Source organism: Brachypodium distachyon, chromosome 4, assembly GCF_000005505.3.
Source record: "Brachypodium distachyon strain Bd21 chromosome 4, Brachypodium_distachyon_v3.0, whole genome shotgun sequence".
Classification (NCBI taxonomy): Eukaryota; Viridiplantae; Streptophyta; class Magnoliopsida; order Poales; family Poaceae; genus Brachypodium; species Brachypodium distachyon.
The window spans coordinates 12,916,094-12,941,306 of record NC_016134.3 but is presented as its reverse complement, the minus strand read 5'-3'; the positions used below and the strand labels follow the sequence as shown (position 1 = coordinate 12,941,306).

Below are 25,213 nucleotides of genomic sequence, written 5' to 3'. Positions count from 1 at the left end.
CTGAATTTCATTAATTGCAAATACCACCTCTGATTTTCTGTATCGTACAACCTCTGAATTTTGTTCAGCTGGTGAAGTAAGGAGTTCTGTTTTGTGGTTGTAAATTTGAAGTCAGAAGCGCTGATTTTCTTGTTTGAGAGATATTAAAACATTCAACTTTCGTATTTGTGAGTTCCCTCTTTTTTTTTTCTTCTCTTCCTTTCGGAACAACGAAATGAGCTATGAAGTCTCAAGAAAGCTGTTTATGCAAGAAATAAAATTATCAATATATACGTCCTTTTGAGGGAACATGAGAGCTGTGTTAATTGGTCATGAGAAAGTTAGAAATTCATGAGAGATGTATTGTTCATGAGAAAGCTAGAAATTCATTGTACATACACATTGGTTGGGCACCTGTTCTTATAAAATATAGCATTACTCCAAGGTTAAAAACGAGACTAGAGTTCGACCTGGGAATACTAAACCCGCCCATTCTTTCCCGTACATAATAGTAGCCGTCGATAAACAGCAAAAGTGAAAGTACAAAATTAGTCTTGACTCTTGAGTAGTGAAGTTTCTCAAGCCGTTTCGGAGGGAGGCTTGGTTATTTCACCATTCAAGAAATCTTCGGATTAATCGCTGATCGGGAGGGGAGCGTGCAATTTAATGCTTATCAGCATAGGAAATTGCCCAAAATCCCGATTAATATTTCTCCAAAATAAGCCCCTGCCCAAAATCTCCCCGCCCGATACCCCATATTGAGCGCTGGCGGGAAAATTGGGAGGGAAACTGGAAGCGGGCAGGAAAATTCGGAGGGGAAGAAAGGGGGGCGCAGGTGAGAGAGAGAGAGAGCGAGAGAGAGAGAGAGGGAGGGGAGGGAGGGGAGAGGGAGAGAGAGAGATCCTCCCTGCCCAAGCGGTGACCGGGCGACGGGACAGATCTGCACGCCGCAGCCACAGCTTCCTCCTCCGGCGAAGTGGAAGCAGGGCGCCAACTTCCTCCTCTGGCGCAGGTGTCTCCTATCTCTCTCTCTCATCTTTCTTCTCCTCCGCCTCCTCTCCCTTCTTCCCGTGCCCTCCCCTGCTCTTCATCCGTCTTGATTTGGCTATAGGATAGGTGTACAGAAGGCAATCGGTAATTGATAGGTGGACAATCACCAATTATGATGCTCGACATCACTGCCACATGCTATAAAAATCGTGGTGCATAAGTCAAGTATCGACGGGATACAAAGTTAAGATGCTACATAGCAATCATGGTCAGTTGCCATCTTTTCCCTTGATTGCATTTTTATTTGCTGAATATGTAATTATATACACTATATAGTATAATGGTCGACCAATTAATCGGTTTGAAATCTGACTAATCGCTAACCCCTACCTGACCGAGCAGTCACCGATTACCGATTTCTTGAACAATGCTTATTGATCGATAGTGTTGAGAGGTTGGCACTGGGATGGTTGCCATAGTTGGATCCCTGGATGGCCAGCAACAATGTTGCAGCTGCAAGCACGACAAAGAAGAAATTGGCAGAACCCATGGTGTGGTGCCTGCACGAACAAGAATGTTGCAAGAAGAATCAGTTGATGATTTAGTTCTTGGAATATTCGGTAAGCTAGGTAGCAAAAAACTGTAGGTGTTGCAGTCAGGAATGGGCTTGCAGATCAAGGAAAAATTATCGCACCTGCAGATACGGAGCGGATGCATGTGAGCGCCAGAAAGATGGCCTTGCCACAGCAGGAGCTGCCTAGATCCGGACACTCTCGAAGTCTTGGTCTTCGTCTTGTACGGGATTTATGAGCTTTATGCGTCTAGACTGTCAAAGGTAGTCCCAAATGGTCACCGATTGGCTCTACAAAGTCATTGTCATCACAAATTGCTCGTCCATGCCTTTCAGCATCTTACTGTCAAGAAGAGCAGCTGTTGACTTGTCGGTCGGGACTGGGGCTGTGTACTTGGACCAAATGGGAGGATCGTGTAATCTTGACTTGCCCGTTGTGTGGCTTTAATCAATGTAAAGCCAGGCATTGAGCCTGTTAATTAAATAGGAGCAGATTTTGATGGCAAGAGAAGTATTTTCGGAGTAGTTACAGTTAGATAAGAAGCTTCCTGATTAAGCATGTAATGACAGCCTCCTTGCTATTTCCTTTTTTCTTTGCATGCTGGAAAATATTCTAGTTTGGGATATCAAATTGTGTGCTGGATTATTTTTTTCAGCAAAATTTTCCATGAAGTTCACTGTGTCTTTTTTAAAACAGGCAGATAGAAATGGAGTGCGGCTAGGCGTCGTGTGAATAAATTCCAAGGGACTGCCTGCTCTGCTCCACACCACCGCAAAGCGCCACATTGATAGGACTTTCGCCGGCAGTCCGAATTGATCCCCCCTGACGGCGGTCGGTGCCTTCACCCCCCACGAAACCGCTTTCCCCTCTCCTGATTCCAGGTGAGTCTTGTTCTGCCCCAATTTCGTTTTTTTCATGGAACCCTAGCTCGATTTTTCTTCTTAAACCCTACCTTTCCTTTCTCCTGCAGCAGAGGGGATCAGGGGAAATTACTAGAAGTGTAAGGTTTTGATTTTTCTTCCCCTCTGTTTCAAGAAATCTGTGTATGTCGCTAAAATTCTGCACCCCACAGAGATCGGATGAAAATGGATTTCCAACCCTTGCCGGCAGCGGCCGCAGCCGTCGTGTCCAAGGTGCTCGACGACGACCTCCTCCGCGAGATCCTCCTCCGTGTCGGCTTCCCCACCACCCTCGTCCGCGCCGCGCTCGTCTGCACGCGCTGGTACCACCACGCCGCCGACCGGGCCTTCCTCCGCCGGTTCCGCCAGCGCCACCCGCCCCGACTCCCTGGCTTGTACGTCGAAGATGTGTTGTTTCATGATACAACCGATTTCCGTCCACACTTCGTTCCGATGCTGACCCAGACCCAAGAACCGGAGCTCGCCACCGTCCTCCGCCTCATGGCAACGTTAAGCTTGGACATCGACGACGCAATAGCGATTCGGGGATGACGGAACGGCAGCGTCTTCATCTCCGGATTCCGGAACCACAAATACACAGATGAAGTGCACAACCTGCTGTTCCCTGAGAGAGGCGTGGTCGCCCTCCCACAACCTCCACGTGTCATGACAGGTAACGGCCAGATCTCTACCTTTGGTCTCTTCCTTTCCAGAGGAGGTGACGGCTGTTTATCATACATCTGGCTGGCAATGGAGATCAATGTGAGTAATTGGGTATCTACCGGGAAGACATTTGGGAAGGTATATATGCTGCAAGATGGTGTCTGGGTCATGCATACCAAAGCCATGACAGAACTCCCCCATCCTCTACGACAACCAGAACCACTACTCATTGGTGATAGGATCTACATGGCTGGGGGCACCTCCAACGACATTCTTGTGTTGGATTTGGCGAACTCGAGTTTCTTCACAATTCAACTCCCAGAAGGGGTAGTGTGGCCTTCTCGACATGAAGGTGGGACAGAATTTGAGAATAGAGATGTCGTATTCTCACGGGCAGATGATTCTGGGGTTTACCTCATCGATATGAAGGAACTTCAGCTTCACATCTGGCTTCACAATGATCATAAATTGTTGCTGGTGGATACCATATGTTTGCGTGAGATGTGTGCTGCTTTGGGGATGTCTGATGGCATGGTTGAGGATGAGCATACTGATGCTGTGCGGATAAGCCAGGTGGGGGACAATGCTGAGTTTCTGTTCTTGCCGATGGGTCGATGGACACTCTACTTGGATATTAGGCACAGGGTGCTGCGTAAAGTGTATGAGATGGCAAGTAAGGAACACCATGATGGTTTGGTACATCCTTTCATGATGATTTGGCCTCCCGCATTCCCAGCGCTCAAGGATGATTCCACAAGGTGTGTATTTGGCCTTTGGGTTATTCCTGCTCGTTTCTAGATTATTATGTTCTGCAAATGAAATGTGAACTGTTTTAATCTCCTATTGTATGTTCTTTGCTTTGGCATGTGCTGTATGCTTATGAGTGGTTGACATTTCTTTTTTCATCAGTACACTGTTGTGATCAATTAGTTTTGATCAATCCCCTGCTCATGGTGTGTGGTCATTGGTCAATGAGTGGAGAAGGATAATGTAGATATACATAAGAAAGAATTACAGACTTAGTGATTAACAATTGGAAGTATAGGAGTTTATCTCTTGCATCTTTGTTTCTCCTATGGTCAGATATGTTGCATTATATGAACTCGGACTGCGTTTGAATTCTTTACCACAAACTATCCTGTCTCAGATCATTAACTTGTTATTCTCAGAATGTTGTTGTATAATGGAACCAACTTTTATGCTTCTGTATGCTGAAGCATGCCATTTTGCACACAGATTTCAATCTTATATTTCTCACTGCCACACTTGGCTTCATGCATCTTCTCCGATTTGGGTATATTTTGATGCTATTTTCCCTCCTATATGACAAGTGTATAATTGATCTAACAATAAGTTTCCTGGGTGACGTTTTAACCTTATGCGAGCAGTTGTTTGTTCTATTTGACAAGTGGTTTAGCATATCGAGGCTTTTTATCCATTTTGCTGAAACAAATACATTGCATTTTTGGCCTTTGATTGCCACATAATAGTTGATAGCCATTGTAGTAGCCGGTTGTCTTACTAGTTCATTTGATATTCTGTTCTTAGTTACTTTCATCCTAATCTCTGCCGTACTTTGCTTAAAACAGAAGTGCCGCTTGAAGAACAAGGGTTGAAGGAGGATCTTGGATGTTGTCTTCCTTTCTGATAGCCAAAACATCTTAAATTGGCAGTCTAAACTAATAGTTTGTATGTTTTGTACTGTATTTGGATAGACTGTGTTAGGTAAACTGGAGCAGATGATTAGGATAAGGCTACCTTTGCTGTTTGTACTTGAAGATATCTTATGTTCTGCTCGACGTCTTCGTTCCATGCTGTCCGACTCCTTGTATCAGACTTGTTTGCTGCTGCTGCTTCCGCTAAAAATAATCTCTCTGAAGTCAGAATATCCTTTGACTCAGTTGGTGGTGCGTGTCAGTGCTAGTGAGATCAATGAATCAATCTCTACTGGCTTTGATCATATCCTTTAGCTTTGATCAATGAAAGCTGTTTGCCTGAAGGTTTTTATTTCGTGGTCGGACTTTTGCTGCTGTCTTCATTTATCTTTGATCAGTGTTTTTACGTGTTGAATCCCCAACTTTTGGTGGTCTGTGACCTGAGTAACTGAGCAATTAATCCCAGATGGTTCCTCTCCATCCAAGTTACCAGCAAGCATCCTTGTTAACAGCTTAATTCTTGGTATCAAGTCCTTGTCTTGGTCATCAAAAAACAGCACGAGTCGAACAAGGAGGATGATGTTAAGATAAGCAAGCAACATAGTATCACATTCTGTTATGGAAATGTCAGCATGATGTCCAAACAATATTATAGGAACATCAACTTCAATCCAAGATGACATTCATGACAAAATAAATAAATCCAAGATGACACTGCATGATCAATTTACAAAGGAAATGACCGGTTTGCATTTTGCCATTGCCATGAACTAGAAGTTCTATATAATTAAGCCCTCGACTGCACACTCTGAATCGAGGGGATGGTTTTGAGAGAAATGTCGATATGCCACCCCCTCATCGATCAACGGATATGGAAGTATGTTTCCGATACAGACTTACTTGCACGCTCTCCAGTCTCCACCTCTTAATTGTTGTCCTGAAGCATCCCGATCCAAAATTTCCATGGAGACCGAGCGAAGTCGATCTCCATCACCGGGCAAGCTTGTTCTATCTTGTGGGCTTGCAACTATGGGGAAATAAGAACTTTGGTGATGCACTGAATTCGATTATGGATTGCATGCTCAGGTTCACGGTTCCTTGCTTGCTTTGGAACATATCTCAAGCAGTGTAGTAGCTGATTCAATGAATGCAACTTTACTGCTCCAGTGAAGTGAATGTGTATCACCTGCTTGTACATGTTGCTCACCTCATGTGACCAACTAACTCCCTTTCCTCCAAAAATCTAGTCCTTTCCTCATTCCCAACAATTCTTTTACATAAAGATACCCTCCTCCCGCCAATGCTTTTTAGCCCTGTAAAAGTCCATTTTCTTCCTGACACCAGCTGTGAGCTCATAGAAAGACATCATACATCGAGAGATACTACTAAGGCTGGAATTAATCATTACTGTTCTCCCCCAACTAGAGATGATCTTGCCCTGCCAACACCCCAATCTGCTTTGCAATTTCTTTTTTACCCTTTTCCAATGCTTCCCATCCCTACACCTAATTGCTGCTGACATACGGAATTACGGAGGCGTTCTCGAAGAGTAATTCAGTACCTTTTGCGTGTTTCACATACACCCATTGCCTCCCATCTACACCTAATTGCATATTGTCTTCCAACCAAGTCCACGCTGCCCGGAAACTCTTCTCCTCTGCGTACTGCAGAGATGCTGCCTTCTGAGAGGGAAGTGTGAGTATTTATCAAGTGAGAAAAGGTGGTGCCGCCCTGAAGTAATAGCTGTTATTTTTATGAGACCATTCATGAGTTCTCTGGGTGAGTTTACATCCGAATGACACCAACCAGCCTCGTCGCCGCCACAGGAGCACTGGAGCATGGCCCTCGACGGCGGCTGGAATAGGGCACCGAGGCGGGGGCGGCTCGAGGCTCTAGAGGGACCATGAGGAGCACTAGAAGATTCAGAACCTGGACGCGGAGCCGAGGGAGTTGGCGTTCGTTTCCCAGACTCGCCGGACGAGGAGATCGAGCGGCGGCGGTGCTCGGCCGTCGTTGGGGAAGATGAACGCGGCGCCGGCAATTCGTTGAAGATGGCGTCGATTCCTCCGATGGAGAGCTTCACTACGTCAAGGCGGAGCTCGGGGACACATTGATGTGGCTCGGCGAGGTCGCTAGCCGCGGTGGCGCAAGGCGGCGGCGCGCGGACGCGCTCTGGACGTCAGGCATGCCGTTCGCGTTCCGGGCAGAACAAGGAACATGAGGAGGTGCATCTTGCGGATCTGGGTGCGCGGTGATGTGGTGGTTGCGGTGGCATGGATAATGGGTCGCGGAGGAAAGCGACGGCGTCGCCACCGACGATGGAAGGCGGCCGAGGCAAAGGGCCTGTTTGGTCGCGGAGGAAAGCGAATCCGTGAGCCACCCCGGATCTGCGTCTCGATTTCGTAGTTCAATTTTATTCAACGAATTGGTTTTGGTTTTGGCTGCGGAATCGATTCCCAATCTTGTAGTACACTGAATTTATTTTCTTAGTCGAATTGGGTTGCTGGCTGTTGGTTGTTCGGGTTGCAACCTCTCGCTGCAGCCGCGTGTCGGCGTCAAGCACCGTCCCGCGCAGCTATCTGAGGACGAGAAATCTGAGGACGAGAAGAGCTTCTGCTTTCAGCTTGGGCGAGCAGATGGTAAGCACCAGAAGTGGTGATGCGTCCAGGACACGCACGCATGCCGCCGGCGGCCATCCTCCCTGCTCTGAGTGCGGCGCTCGGAGGAGCGGCGGGAGGCGGCGGACGCGCTCTAGACGTCGGCATGCCACGTCAAGAAAGGTTAGTTGCCACGCTGGCAGTCTGGCACGCCACGTCGGCCTAACCGGCGGACCCGGCTAGTCAGATTCGGGGTTATTCGCTAGCAACCGAATGATTAGAGTAATTAAGTAGTTTTTAGCAACTAAAACGTAAACTGGTACCAAATTGAAAAACTAGCCAACAATGCAGTGGTTTTTTTTTAATTTACTCATTTTTGGAATTTTCAGATTGGTCAAGGGCCATGAGGTCGAAAACGGGGGCCTACATGCCAGCGGAGCCGGCTGGGCAATGGCCAGCTCGCGGCAAATTTGGGCCGTGGAAAATATGTAAAGGAGAGACGATGGAAAAAATATTACTGGCAGGGGAGTAGCGTCGCAGATGCTGGGCCAGGCTGGTGCGGAATGAAAAGGAAAGGAAAGGACAAATGAGAAGGTGGGCCGCTTAGAGCTTGGCCCGGTGCGGAGAATGGAAGGGAAAGGTGGGCCGCTTAGAGTTTGTCAGTTTGGCCCGGTGCGGAGAATGGAAGGGAAAGGTGGGCTCTGATAGTATTCAGGTATGAGCTCAGCCCAACAAACCAAACAGACCTCTCAAAAACAAAAAAGACTACTATGCCGCCGCCGCCGGCGATCTCTCCAACCGCTGGCCACCCCACTCGCTCCTCCATGGGTCGTGCTCCCGGCGCGGAGGAGAAGTCGCCCGCCTCCTCGATCCCGGGCTTTGTGTTCCATCGCCTGCGTCGACTTGAAGGTATGTTCGAACCCTACTCATGCTGATGCCTGATGGATTAGCGCAAGAGGGAATTTCACGCAATACTAATCCCATGAGACAAATACTGCTGATTAACTCGATACTACTGATCTTACAAGACAAAGTCATTTTGTCGGAGAAAATATGCAATATAAAATTACAAGTCGTCAAGTGTGAATGTGCGACAGATGGGTCATCATCGATCCCCTTTCGTCTCAGGATTTGTCCATCATGTAGTCATTGTCGTTACAGTTGCTCCCCTCTAGTCAGGAAAAGTAATCTGTTTACTCTGTCAAGGTATGCATTGATGGTTTCCAAGTACTAACCAGAAAGTTGATGCGGCTATGTATCGATAGTGAGATAAAGTTGCCGGCAGTCAGCTTAGGGAACCTGATCTCCCTACAAGAGTTGGGTACTCTCGATGTGGACAATTTTCTGGCGATGAATTAAAAGAGTTGGGCAGTCTGACAGAGTTGAGGTTCCTTAAGATTAGTTTTTACTGCAAAATGGATGAGAACCAGGATAAAGCTTTGGCGGAGTCCATAAGTAACATGCACAAATTGCAAAGTGTAGAGTTTGCTGGTTTGGGCTTCACCAATTTCATTCCAGTAAGAAGGGTAACACGTCTAACACTCCATCATTTTGATGAAGATTTGTTCTCTACTATGCCGAGTGCATCACTTCCGTTCCTCTCCTATGTATATATAAGTGTGGATCAAGTATGAGGAGATGACAATGTGAACCTTGGGATGCTGCCTGTACTTCGTTTTCTTTACCTGCATACTCGTAGTCGTAGATCCATGGAAGAGCTGACACAGCTGGAAAGAGGGTTTGTGTTCACAGCTGATGGTGCATTTCCGTGTGTGACAGATTGCACTTTCTTGGATTTTCAGACATTTCCATGCATGTTCCCACAAGGGACTATGCCAACGGTTCGATCCCTTCATTTCAGTTTCCTGCCACGTCAAATCTTCAGCTATGGCTTCGAACTGAGCATGAGTCACCTCCCTTCGATCCAGCAAGTCACGGCTGATATTTGGTGTCATGGAGCCAATGCTGGGGAGGTGAAGTTTGCAGAGACTGAGTTCAGGCGTGCAGTGGCTGACCATCCTAACCTTCCCACACGTCTAATCAACAGATACGGCATAGACCGGTGCTTGGAGAAACAGGTATCTCTTAAGTCCTGCTTAGAGTGCATATACTTTTTTGTGTGCTAGCCACTATTGCAGATTCACCTTTTGTAATCCATGCATATACGGAGTTCTTTTGGATAATGATGCATGTATGTGACCTTGGTTTGTTCCACAGGCACTGTAGCCATGTTGTGGCTATTGCCCAGATGGGGTCATCACCATCCTCTGTTCAGGCAAGTCCTAGAGCAGGGCAAACCCAGCTCTAACACCGGTACAAGAAAGCCTACCAAGCATGATGCTAGGAAAATAGCCTTGTGGTTGCTGGTCATCCACCACATGGACAACCTCCGGAACAAACGCCTCGAGCAACCACTTCTGGAGGCTTAGATCTCTGGCAAAAATCGCATCCGTGGGTCTCTTTATGTTATGCAGTTATGTAGTTTAAACAAATAGAATCTCTGTGCATCTTGTTTTGGCCTTCCAGTGCCACATCGTAGTTGACAGCCATTGCAGTAGCCACTTGTCTTATTAGTTCATTTGACATGCCGATGCTTACTTATCTTCATCCTAATCCTTGTCGTGTTTTGCTTGAAAAACAGAAATGCCGTTTAAACAAGGATAGCAGGCCGGAGGATCTTGGATTATCTATCAGTGACATGTGCTGATGGGCACCAACAAGGAAGATCAGTGAGGTGCATTTGCTTCTACCTGGTAGCCAAAACTTTTTAAATTGCGAGTCTAGAATCGAAATTTTCTTGTTTGTTGAGTAGCAGTAAGCGGCGGAGCAGGATATGGTATGGAACTGGATTAGGAGACGCTATGATTTGTACTGGATTAAGATTAGGCTATGTTACTGTTATGTGACTGGAGCAGATGATGTTATGATAAGACCCTTGCTGTCTGTGCTGGATTAGAATCTGTTACGTTCTAATCGAGATCTTCCTTCCATGGTCTTGGGTCGTGTGGTCTGCTCTGCTTGTTTTGCAGTCTGATACTGTACTGTTTGCTTGCTTCGGCATCGCAGCATGTGTCTAGTTGGCTGCAAATAGGATTTCAATTATCTAATCATTAGATCAAAGTTAACTATATGTTGATGCCCAGGTGAGATGAGAATCCTGAAATATGGCAATGCCCTGATGAGATGAAAACCCCTAAATAATATCTATAAAATAATTGCCTCACAAGGCAGTTTAGCAGATTACCAAACTCATGTAACCACTTCTAAAATGTGCCCTCGGACGAAATCCAACTTTAGTATTGATCTGAACCTGATTTGTTCTCTGGAGTTTATGCACAGCCTCATGTAACACAACCACTTTTCTAATTTGTGCCCTCCAACGGCATTTTGAAATTCAACTTTGGTATTGATCCGAGCCTGATTTGTTTCCTTCAGTTCTACCTTCGTCGTAACTTACTAAACTTTGACCAAATTTACCTAAACATCTACAACATCTACGCTTTTAAATTAGTTCTATTAAATCTGTCATGATATATATTTTCATAGTGTACTCATTTGATATTCTACGTGTTAGATACGGAATACATTTTTTCTGTAAACTTATTCAAACTTTAGGCTGTCTAGGACGAAACTAAAACTTTATTTAAAAACGGACGGAGCTAGCAAGTGGCGAATCATATGAAATCATATTATCCCCCCTGCTCTGTCCTCTCCAGCTCTCGCCGCCGCCCTTCCGTCCTGCCATCGGCCGCCCGCCGCCTGATTGAATCGCGTCACTCGACCCCCATCGCCGCTGGAGATTCCGCTGCATCAAAGGCTGCGGTCGCTCCAGATCCCCTGTTGTGCTGCAGGTGCGTACCTAACTAGGGCTTGTAAACCCCAATTTTTTTCTTTCTCAAATCGTAGATCGACTGTGCTCCATCCCAGTTATTCTTAGGCTTAGAAATCAGATTGCTTCCGCCTGGATTGACTCCATGGTGTTCCAACTGACTTTGCAATAAAATCATTGCAACTTTGCAAGGATGCTTCCTTAACCGTGCAGGCTTTGCATTGGGCTGTCGGTACTATATTCTCGGGTAGTAGACCGCTGTTAATATTCAGGTTAACCTCTCTTTATTCTAAAATTGACTCCTGATGCAGCAGCCTAATTATGCCACATATTTGATTCATATAGTTGAGGTGAAGACTGCTAGCGTCATTTGTAATTTTCCGAAGATTTGTTCTCTTATCCAGTTCCAAGTATACTCTACAATCTGAAATAGTTATTCTACAACTATCCAGATAAATCATATGTAAATTAGGTGGTCAAAGTTCATGTTTTTTCCTGAATATTTTCTATCACATGTTTTTAACTGGTCTGTATTTCCATTGATGCTAAAAAGTGGAAAATAATGTTTATTTTTTTTAATGCGGGTAAGGGTTAGTTTATAGAGAATAGTATTTTTCAATTGATTTTCTGAAGAGTATTAGTGAAATTTCAGAATAAAAGTATATCTGGAAAGATGTCATACCAAAATCTTTCAGATACTAATTTCCATTTGTATGATTGTATCACACATTAACATTCACAAAAATATTTCAAAGACATACAAAACTTAATCAAAATAACTTGTATTCGTTTCATCCACACATCTTTGTAGCCAATCATCAATGGCAAATAAATTATCGAGATTTTGCATGTCAATTGCTGAGCTCTACGTTCTTTGCACTAAAGTTCCGGGATAGACTATTAGGAACGGGCAATTAGTGCCCATCTCAAGCAAGTGCAACACTTATGCTGAGGAACCGAATCAGATGGTGATGCACTATTATGAACTGACAAATAGCAGCCCACATGGGCACTAGATAGCGAATAAGATCACGGATTGGACCATACGATTGTGCAAATGGCTGGTGGCTTTGGCATTGGTCGGCGGTGGACGACCAGTGGATTAGCAGCGGTGGCAGGATCAAAAGTCGTTACCGTCAAAACTACCCTTACAAAAACTAGTTTTTGGGTAAATATGTCCACAATACCCTAGAAAATCAACTGACAGACTTTACTTATACTGCACACCTTCCATTCCATTAAAAACCTACCTCATAGTGAGAGGTACAACTTCGCTCAATATACTGGCCTGAATTTCTCAATTCAAAACATGCGTCCCATGCACAAATAGTAAGGGGTAGGATACAAAATAGTTGTAAAAGTCAAACTCTATATGTTGGAATTTCTTTTCTGCATTAGCCACCCTTTTCACCGTGGGCCAGATAAGATAGATGCTTGACTTGGAACTGAATATGGGCATGGATTATCTTGAACAGACATCATTTTATTTGCATTGAGAAAACTTTGAACTATGCAAACTTCAACGCTTACCGTACCTTCCAAAATCTTGATCACTGTTGCCATGGAAGGCCTATGAATGCTATTATTCTGCAAGCACCAGATTGCAAGCTTCATAATTTGAATCACGTCCTCCTCGTGTGAGACCATATCATCACTTTTCGTATCGATCAGATCAATCCATTGATTGTGTTGAGCCTTTTCCCGTAATAAATTAATGAGCTGAAGGTTCTCCTTAGGCTGAGAACGGTCAATGCTTTTTCCTTCCACTTATTATTTCCAAGATAACCACTCCAAAGCTGCACACGGCAACTTTTTCATTGATTTGCGACGTTAACCATTCAGGTGCCAGATACCCCTGGTGTTCCTCTCATCATCGCACTGCCTTACTTTGATACATGTGTATTAACTTAGGTAGTCCAAAATCCGCAACTTCGGCATTGAAGTTCTCATCTAAAAGAATATTTTGTAGCTTAATGTCCAGATGAGCAATTTTTCATCTGCAATCCTCATGAAGATAGAACCTTGGCAATATCTAGAATGATCCTACGCTGAGTGGACCAGTCAAGAGGGGCATTGTTATGGCGGTTATAGATCTACCTATCAAGTGACCCTCTAGACATACATTCATATACCAGAAGCCGCTGAGATTTCTCTGCACAGAAGCCAGTAAGATTGACAAGATTTATATGTTCAATGCTTCCTATAGTTTCAACCTTTGCCAAGAATTTTTTTCTTTTCTTGTCTAGCACCTTCCAAAATTTTTAGCACAACTCTCTCTGTATCAAATTTCCCTTAAAAAACAGAACCAAATCTACCCTCCCCAAGTTTTTTACTGAATTCTTCAGTGCATTCTCAACTTCTCTAAAGGAAACCTAGCAGGCATTACGGATAATTGATCAAAATCAGAGTCCTCATCATTCTCTTCATACTTCCTCCTTTGTAGATAAAGAATGGCAACAATGACAAGTAATAGTACAAGAATACTTGTTGGAAGTGTAATTGTTAAAATAATGTTCCGTCAGTTTGTAGGAGCAGAAGTGGAGTTGGATGTTCTATACTGAACCTTGATGTAAGCAGTGGAGTTGTAATGAAGAGCTTCTGGTTGTATTGATTGCAAGGAGAATACCTTTGTCACCCAGAAACATTCCCCATTGGAATCGTCCTGGCCATACCTGAAAACAACTTCCCTGCAGGAACAATTGTGTTGGCAGGCTTGCTTACAATCATTTCTGTTTAAATTCACAACGGTACGTGTGGCTTTCGTCAAAATAAGAAACATCAATAAGAGTTAAGAGATGATGGTGTTGCCTGTCCTGACAAAAAATTGGAATCAGTGGCGTGCAACAAAGATTTGCCTTCCGCTCGTCTACCGGCGTAGTATTAATCGGTATTACTTCGAAAAAGACATGTGCACTGCCCATTTGCGCATATCCCATAGTCCCCACACAGCGGTTTGTAAGCACTATGCACGATCACGAGAGATCTGCATTGCATCAGACAAAGTCCATTGTTTTATGTTACCAGACCATTGATGCAGCCTTAGGTGCCCATCGGACTCTAATCTCATGTGCTGGCTGGACAGTGCGGGTGGCAGCATGATATCTCTAGGTTCACTAGACTGCATAATGATGCTGAGGCTGCCATTCTTGAAGGTAACCTTTATTGGATCATTTCGTGTCTTGTAATTTTGCACCGGTGCATATGAAAAGTAGAGTTGTGGTGGTGTGGATTCAACATAATAATATAATCCATCTGGGAGTGCCGTGATATAGTACAACTGACTCTGAGTCTGAGTCGAATTTGTTGCAGATGTAATAGCTGTTAGCCTCATACTTTGCGGAAGTGATTGCACGGGGGCCAATGAATCAGTCGATGATGAAATGACTGCCGCACAGTGGAATTCTTCTGATCAAATAGCACCAGGTTGCTGAGCTTCGTGATCTCCATGCCAATCATGGATTTGTCTGAAGTGGCACTAGACCAGACCATCTTCCCATGATCCCATCGGTACACGGAGGATGAGGTTGCCATTCCTCGTAAGCTCAAGGGTGGGGTTCTCCCTAACAGGGTTAGGCCAGCCCGGTTGGCCAACCAGATATCCTGTGGTCCAGTTGCCATGTCGTAGAACCAGCCGCCACTGTCAGTGCTTACAATGAAGACAGAAAAGAGAAAGACATCACAGAGGGAGGCACAGAAGAACCCTTCAGCAAAGGACCACCCATCAAAAGAAAAAGGCCGTGCCCTTGGTGAACGGAGGACGATGTCACGGACAGTTGTACCGTCCATGTAGTTCAATCCGTTTGGGAGGGAGGCTTTTTATTGATCAACAGTGTTGGGAGGTTGACAGTGGGATAGTCGCCATAGTTGGATCCCTGCACGGCCATTAACGATGCTGCAGCTGCAAGCACGATGAAGAAGAAATTGGCAGAACCCAAGATGAGGTGCCTGCACGAATAAGAATGCTGCAAGAAAAATCACTTGATGATTTAGTTCTTGGAATATTAAGCTAGGTAGCAAAAACTGTAGGTGTTGCAGTCAGGAATGGGCTTGCGGATCAAGGAGGCCTGCAGATACGGTCATACGGAGCGGATCCATGTGATAACCAGAAAGGTGGCCTCGCCACAGCGGAAGCTGCCTGGATCGAAAGACTCTCGAAGTCTTGGTCTTTGTCTTTGAGTCTCTCCGCATGATTTATGAGCTTTAGGCGCCTGAACTGTCCAAACGAGTCCCAAAATGTCACTGATTTGGCTGTTCAAAGTCATTGTCATCACTGGTCCCATGCTTTTCAGCATCTTATTGTCAAGAAGAGCAGTTGTTGACTTGTCGGTCGGGACTGGGGCTGTGTACTTGGACCAAATGGGAGGATGCTGTAATCTTGACTTGCCCGTTGTGTGGCTTTAATCAATGTGAAGCCTTACTGTAGACAGGAGCAGGTGCTGATGGCAAGAGAAGTATTTTCAGAGTGGTTACAGTTAAGTAACAAGCTTCTAAGCATGTAATGAAATCCTCCTTGCTATTTCTGTTATTCTTTGCATGCTGGAAACTATTCTAGTTTGGGATCTCAAACTGTGCGCAGGTTTTTTTTTTTCTCAGAAAAATATCTTTGAAGTTCACTGTGATTTTTTTTGGAAACAGGCAGATAGAAATGGAATACGGCTAGGCGTCATGTGAATGAATTCCATGGGAGAGTCCCATGGTGGGCTCGGCCCGAGGCTTATTTTTTTAGACCAAGCCGAGCCTACAAAAACGGCTCATCACATCTTCAGGCTGAGCTGAGCTGAGCTCGGTCCAGGTCGGCGAGCTGGCCATTTTGGCCCCCTGGCGGCCCATGCTCAGCTTTCATGGCTCATAGATGCCTCCAGCCCAGTCCAGTCCCGTTTGCCTAGGTCAAAATTAGCTGCTTCTCAGTTCCTACGAACCCTGACTCTCCTACGCAGCCACCACCGCACAGATTGCAGCTAGCTCGGACCGAGCCAGACCGGCGTCCACCTTGAGACGGGACTTCCACCGGCATTCCGAATTGAACCTCCTGACGGCGGTCGGTGCCTGCGCCCCCACAAAGCCGCCTTCTCCTCTCGCGATTCCAGGTAAGTCTTGTTTTACCCCAATTTCGTTTCTTGCGCGGAACCCTAGCTCAACTTTTCTTCTTAAATTCCTACCTTTCCTTGTTCCAGCAGCAGAGGAGGGGAATGATACCATAAGTGTAAGATTTTGATTTCTCTTCCTTATTCAAGGGATCGGCTGACAATGGATTCCCCACCCTCGCCGGCCGCGGCCGCGGCTGTGGTTTCCAAGGTACTCAACGACGACGACCTCCTCCGCGAGATCCTCCTTCGCGTCGGCTTCCCCACCACCCTCGTCCGCGCCACGCTCGTCTGCACATGCTGGTACCACCATGCCGCCGACCGGGCCTTCCTCCGCCGAGTCCGCCAGCACCACCCGCCCCGACTCCTTGGCTTGTACGACGAAGATGTGTTGTTTCATGATACAACCGATTTTCGTCCACACTTCGTTCCGATGCTGACCCAGACCCAAGAACCGGAGCTCGCCACCGCCCTCCGCCGCATGGCAACGTTAAGCTTGGACATCGACGATGCAATAGCGATTCGGGAATGCCGGAACGGCAGCGTATTGATCTCCGGATTCGGAACCACAAATACACAGATGAAGTGCACAACCTTCTGTTCCCTGAGAGAGGCATGGTCGCCCTCCCACAACCTCCACGTGTCATGACAGGTAACGGCCAGATATCTACCTTTGGTCGCTTCCTTTCCAGAGGAGGTGACGGCTGTTTATCATACATCTGACTGGCAATGGAGATCAATGTGAGTAATTGGGTATCTACCTGCGGGAAGACATTTGGGAAGGTATATATGTTGCAAGATGGTGTCTGGGTCATGCATACCAAAGCCATGACAGAACTCCCCCATCCGCTACAACAACCAGAACCTCTACTCATTGGTGATAGGATCTACATGGCAGGGGGCACATCCAACGACATTCTTGTGTTGGATTTGTCGAACTCGAGTTTCTTCACAATTCAACTCCCAGAAGGGGTAGTGTGGCCTTCTCGACATGAAGGTGGGATAGAATTTGAGAATAGAGATGTCATATTCTGACGGGCAGATGATTCTGGGGTTTACCTCATCGATTTGAAGGAACTTCAGCTTCACATCTGGCTTCACAAGGATGATAAATGGTTGCTGGTGGATACCGTATGTTTGCGTGAGATGTGTGCTGCTTTGGGGATGTCTGATGGCATGGTTGAGCATGAGCATACTGATGCTGTGCGGATGAGCCGGGTGGGGGACAATGCTAAGTTTGTGTTCTTGCTGATGGGTTGATGGACACTCTACTTGGATATTAGGCGCAGGGTGCTGCGTAAAGTGTATGAGATGGCAAGTAAGGAACACCATGTTGGTTTGGTCCATCCTTTCATGATGATTTGGCCTCCCGCATTCCCAGCGCTCAAGGATGATTCTACAAGGTGTGTATTTGGCCTTTGGGTTATTGCTGCTCTTTTTGAGATTATTATGTTCTGCAAATGAAATGTGATCTGTTTTAATCTCCTATTGTATGTTCTTTGCTTTGGCCTGTGCTGTATGCTTATGAGTGGTTGACATTTCTTTTTTCATCAATGCACTGTTGTGATCGCCCTGCTCATGGTGTGTGGTCATTGGTCAATGAGTGGAGAAGGATAATGTAGATATACATAAAAAAGAATTACAGACTTAGTGATTAACAATTGGAAGTATAGGAGTTTATCTCTTGCATCTTTGTTTCTCCTATGGTCATATATGTTGCATTATATGAACTCGAACTGCCTTTGAATTCTTTACCACAAACTATTCTGTCTCAGATCGTTAACTTGTTATTCTCAAAATGTTGTTATATACTGGAACCAACTTGTATGCTTCTGTATGCTGAAGCATGCCATTTTGCACACAGATTTCAATTGTAGATACTTATATTTCTCACTGCCACACTTGGCTTTATGCATCTTCTTCGATTTGGGTATATTTTGATGCTTATTTCCCTCCTAGATAACAAGTGTATAATCTGATCTAACAATAAGTTTCCTGGGTGACGTTTTAACCTTATGCGTGCAGTTGTTCTATTTGACAAGTAGTTCAGGATATCGAGGCGTTTTATCCGTTTTGCTGAAACAAATACATTGCTTGATTGCCACATAATAGTTGATAGCCATTGTAGTAGCCGCTTGTCTTACTAGTTCTTGATATTCTGTTCTTAGTTACTTTCATCCTAATCTCTGTCGTGCTTTGCTTGAAACAGAAGTGCCGCTTGAGGAATAAGGGTTGAAGGAGGAGCTTGGATGTTGTCTTCCTTTCTGATAGCCAAAACATCTTAAATTGGCAGTCTAAACTAATAGTTTCTACACCCGCAACAAAAAAAAACTAATAGTTTGTATGTTTTGTACTGTATTCGGATAAACTTTGTTATGTAAAGTGGAGCAGATGATTAGGATAAGGCTACCCTTGCTGTTTGTACTGGAAGATATCTTATGTTCTGCTCGACGTCTTCCTTCCATTGGTGTCCGACTCCTTGTATCAGACGCTAAAAATGACCTCTCTGAAGTCAGAATATCCTTTGACTGATAACTCATTAAACCTTACCTTTTCCAATCTCTGTTGTTCCTGCCATCTGGTATTCTGGGACTTCTGAAATTGATCAACTTGAAATGAAAGGGATCTTTATGAGCATGTGAATTCAGTTATATTTCAGTTATCTTCTTTTTAAATTGAACAGACCCACCTTGCCTTTTCCAGTCTTTGTTGTTCCTGCCATCTGATATTCTGGGACTTCTCAAATTGATCAACATGAAATGAAAGGGATCTTTATGAGCATGTAAATCAGCAACCTCCTTATCACGCATTCCCTTTTAGATATATGCATTTGCTCTGGCAGTAAGTCTGAAAATCCAGACAACTGGATATGAAAAACTCAGTTGGTGGTCCGTGTCAGGCTGTCAGCGCTAGTCAGATCAATGAATCAATCTCTAATGGTGCATAACAGAATAATGCATCATAGTGCCAAGAGTTTGCCTGAAGTTCTTTATTTCTTGGTCCGCCTTTTGTTGCTGTCTTCATGTAGCTTTGATCAGTGTTTTTACCTGTTGAATCCCCATCTTTTGGTGGTCTGTGACCTGAGTAACCGAGCAATCAATCCCAGATGGTTCCTCTCCATCCAAGATACCAGCAAGAATCCTAGTTAACAGCTTAATTCTTGGTATGAAGTCCTTGCAAAAGATGCAGATCTTGGTCATCGAAAAACACACTCGAACAAGGAGGAGGATGTTCAGATAAGCAAGCAACATAGTATCACATTCTGTTATGGAAATGTCAGCATGATGTCCAAACAATATTATAGGAGCATCAACTTCAATCCAAGATGACATTCATGTTTAAAAAAAGAGCTCTTTTACCGTATTCCGGAATTAATACGGACCGTCTATCCATCGAGATCCAACGGTTACTTTTGTCTGGCACTCCAACACAAACCAAAAGAAGTACCACCCTGATAAAACTAGGAAATACCTTGCTTTTAGGGGTAAATGCGTAATCACGATTGTAGTTTACCTATTACTACTCAATTAATCGACACGATAAATCACTCCATTAAAAATAATATGGATTGCTCATCCGTATACGAACACTAACAGAAGTACATACTTCGATCCCCAGTAATTTACGGCAAACCCTAACCCCGAAATCAGACACTCTGCATGGTCCCATCCCCGTAATGTTGGTTCTGCGTGCCTGGGATGTGTATGCCCCTTGCCGCCGGCGTCCGGCTGGGCGTGGAGGTCCGCAGCATGCGCATGTGCAAAAGGGCCGGGGATGCCTCTGATGCATGGATTAATGTCCGGTCGAGGGGAAACATCAAGAAGAGCGAGTCCATGGCTAGCGAAGCTAGATACGATCGTGGAGCGAGGCGGCGGCGGACGGCCGGATCGATCCCAATGTGCGGGTGGTGAGGCAGGCGGCCGGATAGATCTCAATTCGAATAGAACCGAGGTTGACGAGGCAAAAAAAAAAGTCCAAGTTACCCTTGAAAACCAACCGGCCAGATATTCTTGGTACTCTGTCTTCTGTTAAGGAGTACCGGGGTACCTCTAAAAAAAAATCCAAGATGACACTGCATGATCAATTTACAAAGGAAAAAGTTGCGCATGAGAAATAATTGACTGTGATTAGTAGTGGCTGGAGGAGGAAGCCTCGCTCAGGCGCAGGCTTTTGGAGGCCTGATCCAACGTGCCTGGCCTGGATCAGGGAGGTCGGTAGGAAGGCAACCAAATAGGGTTGTGGCAGCTTTCAGGAACCACCAGGGACTGAACCAAACAGGCCCTTAAATTGGAGCCAACACCCAAGACGATATCATTTTTTTTTCACCCTGCAGTGTTATAAAGAGAAGGAGACATTGCATTGCTAGAGGTTCAAGTTTGAAGCCCATTCCGGACGTTCAAAGTCCCCAGTTGGAGGAAACAGTCCTCATTTGACTCATCTGGAACGCCGCCCAAAACTGAGAGTCGACACACACACACACATATATATATGATACTGAACCTGTGAAAGAGTTTTCTTCTCTTTGTTTCTGAGAGCATGCTATGAAAAACTCTGTCTTCAGCGAATAATTTGAAGAGCTAGTATTTGCTTCTTCTTCTTCTTCTTCTTCTTTTTGCGGATGAAGAGCTAGTATTTGCGAATGAGACGTTTATGTTTAGCTCAAGATTCTGAATTCCAAAAAATATTAAAAAAATTGAACAACTCGGTAGCTAGGCTGGTAAAAACCGGGTTCACGAGAAACACATAAGTTGAAATGTTGAATGAATTAAACTGCCCGCCAAAAGGTCAAGTCTTATGTACTCCCTCCGTTCTAAATGTAAGAGCAACTCCAGCCGCGCCCCCCATTTGGCGTCCGGCCCAGCCATTTTTTAGCCGTTTGGGAGGGTGCCGGCGGTTTTTTTTTGTTTAGGGTTCCGCCGTGACCCAACCGCGCCCCCAATAAGAATCTCCCCAAAATTTCAAAATAGACAAAATTTAATTCAATTCGGCGGAATTTAAATGAAGTAGGCAAAATTTAACTAAACTCGGCGGAATTTAATTAAACATAAGTTTTTTCATTACATAATTCTAAAATAAAAAAAGCCGCCTAGCCGTCGAGGTCGCTGAAGTAGGCGAGGTACGACTCGTCGAAGTCAATTTCGACCGGCTCCGTCTTCACCTCCGGCGCCGGCCTCTTCCCCGCCTTCTTCTTCCCGGCAGCCTCCCTCTCCGCCTCCTTAGCGCTCCACGCCAACGCCTCGGCGTCCGTCATAGAGAGGCCAAGGCATTTTGCCTGCTTGGCCTCACGCTCGCTGGCGGGCTCAGCCGCCCGCAGCCCCGGGAACTCCTCGGGGTCACCGTCCTGGCGCCATTCGAGCACCAGGTGCTCGTACTCCGACGTCGGCGCCCACTGCGGCTCCGGCTTTGGCCGGACAAGGCGGAGGTGACCGCGAGGTGGCTCCGGCCCCCGTCGACAGGAAGAAGACGGCCCCGGCTCCAGCTCCTCCTTAATGCGCAGCACCGGCGAGGAGGCGCTGCGGGAAGAGCCAGAGCCGGGGTAGTGGGAGGCGCCGGAGCCGCCGTACCGGTGCCTTCCCGCCGGTGCCGGTGGGGAGGCGGGGGAGTCTCCAAGCGGGGGTGATCGCCGGCGGCGATGTGCGCTTGCACCGCCGCCACGGATTGCCCGCTCCAGAACCGCCGGCGGTCGTCGATGTTGAATAGACCTGGCGGCAGGCGCTCGCCTTGGCCCTCGTACCGGGCGATGTCGACGGCGTGGCGGTCGGCGAAGAACGCCGCCCAATTGGCCCCGGTGGCGCGGTTCGACCCGGGGTCATCGCGTTCCACCGCCGTCAGCCCGTGCCACCAATGGGCGTTGATGGCGGCGCGGCGGTCCAGGCACGGCTCGTCGGCACTGGCGGCGTCGGGATGCCATCGATGCTGAGCGTCCTGTGCACTCGCAGCCGACAATCGGGTGGCGCTCGGTACTCGTGCTCATGGAGGGCCTCAGCCTCCTCGAGCGTGAGCATTGCCCAGTGCCACGTCTCGTCGCCGTCAGCCATGGACTCGTCGACGGGAGGGTTTAGGTCTATAGAGAGAGAGGGAGGGTTTGGGCGAGAGGGAGGAGAGGAGGCGCAGCAAGAGAATTCCAAATGCTCGCCGGTGGTCGCCGCTTTTTATACCGCCGGAATGTGAACCGGCAGGTGTGTGAACACGGCGATAAACATGGCCACGTGGCAACCGGAGGGCTACCGCCATTAATTTCCACTCGGGAGCCGAGGAGGTTGGCCCGCCGCCGTAACGCATTGCGCCGGCGCCCCCGCTCCCCCCCCCCCTCCATTGGGCTGGGTTCGGCCTGGGGACGCCGGATAACTTTTTGAGCCGCGCCGGATGAAAAACAAATTGGGGAGGCTGGCTAGGTGGGCTTTTGGGCGTCGGCGCCCCCCAAGCCCGTATAGGGGGCCTTTAGGGGGGCCGGCTGGAGAGTCGCCATATATATATATGATACTGAACCTGTGAAAGAGTTTTCTTCTCTTCATATTTGTTTCTAGGAGCATGCTACGAAAAACTCTCTCTTCAGCGAATAATTTGAAGAGCTAGTATTTTCTTCTTCTTCTTCTTCTTCTTCTTCTTGCGGATGAAGAGCTAGTATTTGCGAAGGAGACGTTTATGTTAGCTCAAGATTCTGAATTCCAAAAAAATTAAAAAATTGAACAACTCGGTAACTTTTTTTTTGAGAGGGAACAACTCGGTAGCTAGGCTGGTAAAAACCGGGTTCACGAGAAACACATACGTTGAAATGTTGAGTGAATTGAACTGCCCGCCAAAAGGTCAAGTATTATGTACTCCCTCCGTTTTAAATGTAAGAAGTCATAACTTTGTACTAAGTCAAACTTTTCCCAAGTTTATAGAAAAATTTATCAACATCAACGACTTTAAATTAGTTTTATCTCCATCATGATATGTATTGTCGTAATATACTTATTTGATATCAGAGTGATTTTTTATAAACATGATGAACTTTTAAATCTTTTTTATTTAGCACAAAGTTAAAGCTGTCATATTGGCATGCGTTGGCCTGGCCAACTAACGTCGAAAGAGGCAAGGTAGTCGAGAGCTTAAGCCAGCTGCTTAATTAATCGATTACTCGATTGTCACGGTAGTATTAAACGAGAAAATTAGCATGACAAAAGAAGAACTTGTACGTCCAATCACTAACCAATGAGAATGTGGCTAATTTTTTTTAAATAATACGATTTTTTTAATCATTTTTAAAAATAATACGTGCTTTTCAAAATTTACAAAAATAATATGGCCTCGGCCTGGGCGAGACCAAATGGGCCCAGTCAGCCTGGCCCACACCGATTAGGCGCCAGGCCGGCTGCCGAGCGCGTGGGGCCCCCACCCACTAGTCGGCCTGGCCCAGGGCGACTGAAGCCCAGTTGGCTTCGCCCAGGCCGACTGGCCCAGTTGGTTTGGGCTCGGTTTGGACCAGGCCGATTGGAAGTAATTCCAATTTTTTTCTTCGGATCCTTGCGCCGATTCGAAGTAATTCCATTTTTTTCTTCGGATTCTTCCGGTCTTTTGAACTAAAATACTCGACAACATGGATAAAAGTAACACGCCGAATCCGATTGGAAGTAATTATTCTTCGCCGCTAGTTCGTTGCATGATCAACGCATACACGGCCGATGCCCATTTTTTGTCTCGAATCCTTGCGGTTTTTTGAACTAAAAGACTTGACAACTTGGATAAAGAGTAACATATATCGATAATTTGCTGGACAATTTCTGTGTCGATTCTTTGCGGTTTGTTTGAACTGAAAGACTTGACATTTGGACAAATTAACATACATCGATAATGTGCTGGTTACGGAACCAAGGCACGACTAAATTAACATACATTGGTAATACCGCAATTGGACATAATTAAAGATAGCAAATACATTAGAAACACAAGCACTACTGAGTCCACTTAGGCCATTTTCCGCTCGTATCGCCACGTTCTTCTGCAGCCTTTACCATGGCGGCCCTTTCTCTTTGCCTCTCCCTTTCTGCCTCACGAGCATCCTTGCGCCTTCGTTCCTCCTCTTGCATCTCAAGCGCTTTCTGAAAGCGTAGTGCCATACCCTCCTGCCAATCAACCGGTGCCTGCAACGGTCCTATGGGATCACCCACCAATGGTAGTCCCAGCAGCATCGACATATCCTGGAGAGTAGGAGCCATCTCTCCCCAGCGAAAGTGAAATGTGTGTGTCTCGGGCCTCCATCTGTCCACTAAGCAGCTCAGCAGCGAGTGGTCAATTTGTAGCCGTGTAGAGTTGAAGCCTCGTCGCTTGCCCTCTACCATTTCCGCACGAGTTGCCTCAACAAGTCGTGCGAAAGGTAAAAGGCCAGCCCACTTCAAACTGCATAAATAAAATGGACATGTAAGGGATGAATAAATAAAATATAAATGCAAGGGATTATTGAATGAAATGTACATGCAAGGGATGAATAAGTAAAATGGACATGCAAGGGATGATTGAATTAACACTTAGTTTCACAGAGTACAAAATAAAACTTAGTTCCACATAGAGTACAAATTAACACATAGTTTTATAGAGTACAAATTAACACATAGTTTCACATATAGTACAAATTAAAACATAGGGTACAAATTAACACATAGTTTCACATATGCATGATAAGCCTAGTTTCTTCCTCTCCCTCGTCGTCCACGTCTCCCTCTTCCACGGGCAGTAGCTCCACCAGTACCGAAAGTTGGACAATAAGTGTCCCTGTGGCCAAAATGGTTGCATAGAAAACATTGTCGTGACGGTCCTCCGGCTTTAGATTCATCCATATCATTTCGGATGCGCCTGGACGGGCGTCTGCCTGTGCCTGTCCGCAGTAGCCCGGGGTCAGGGATGTACCGCCTTTCACCAGGGGTTACCTTGTTGAAATTGACCATTGCACGAAACCCTAGCAT

At 46.0% G+C, this 25,213-nt stretch overlaps 1 protein-coding gene and 3 pseudogenes across 2 annotated transcripts; 3 read left to right on the top strand and 1 right to left on the bottom strand.

The window, feature by feature from the left end:
- The first annotated feature begins 605 nt into the window (after window positions 1-605).
- LOC100830136 lies at window positions 606-5,083 on the top strand (annotated as a pseudogene).
- Window positions 5,084-7,932: 2,849 nt separating this feature from the next.
- On the top strand, window positions 7,933-10,483 carry LOC112268917. Of its 2 annotated transcripts, XM_024455192.1 has the most exons (4): window positions 7,933-7,995; window positions 8,050-8,264; window positions 9,135-9,433; window positions 9,997-10,483. In XM_024455192.1, the coding sequence occupies exons 2-4, from the start codon at window positions 8,126-8,128 to the stop codon at window positions 10,060-10,062; spliced, it is 504 nt and encodes a 167-aa protein (XP_024310960.1). In that variant the 5' UTR covers window positions 7,933-7,995; window positions 8,050-8,125; the 3' UTR covers window positions 10,063-10,483. The 2 variants fall into 2 exon arrangements, 1 of the variants encoding a protein (XP_024310960.1); XR_002960450.1 differs by lacking the exons at window positions 7,933-7,995; window positions 8,050-8,264 and adding an exon at window positions 9,573-9,806 and having other exon boundaries at window positions 9,293-9,433.
- Window positions 10,484-11,081: 598 nt separating this feature from the next.
- Window positions 11,082-13,722, bottom strand: LOC112268916 (annotated as a pseudogene).
- Window positions 13,723-16,290: 2,568 nt separating this feature from the next.
- On the top strand, window positions 16,291-18,827 carry LOC104584473 (annotated as a pseudogene).
- Window positions 18,828-25,213: the final 6,386 nt, after the last annotated feature.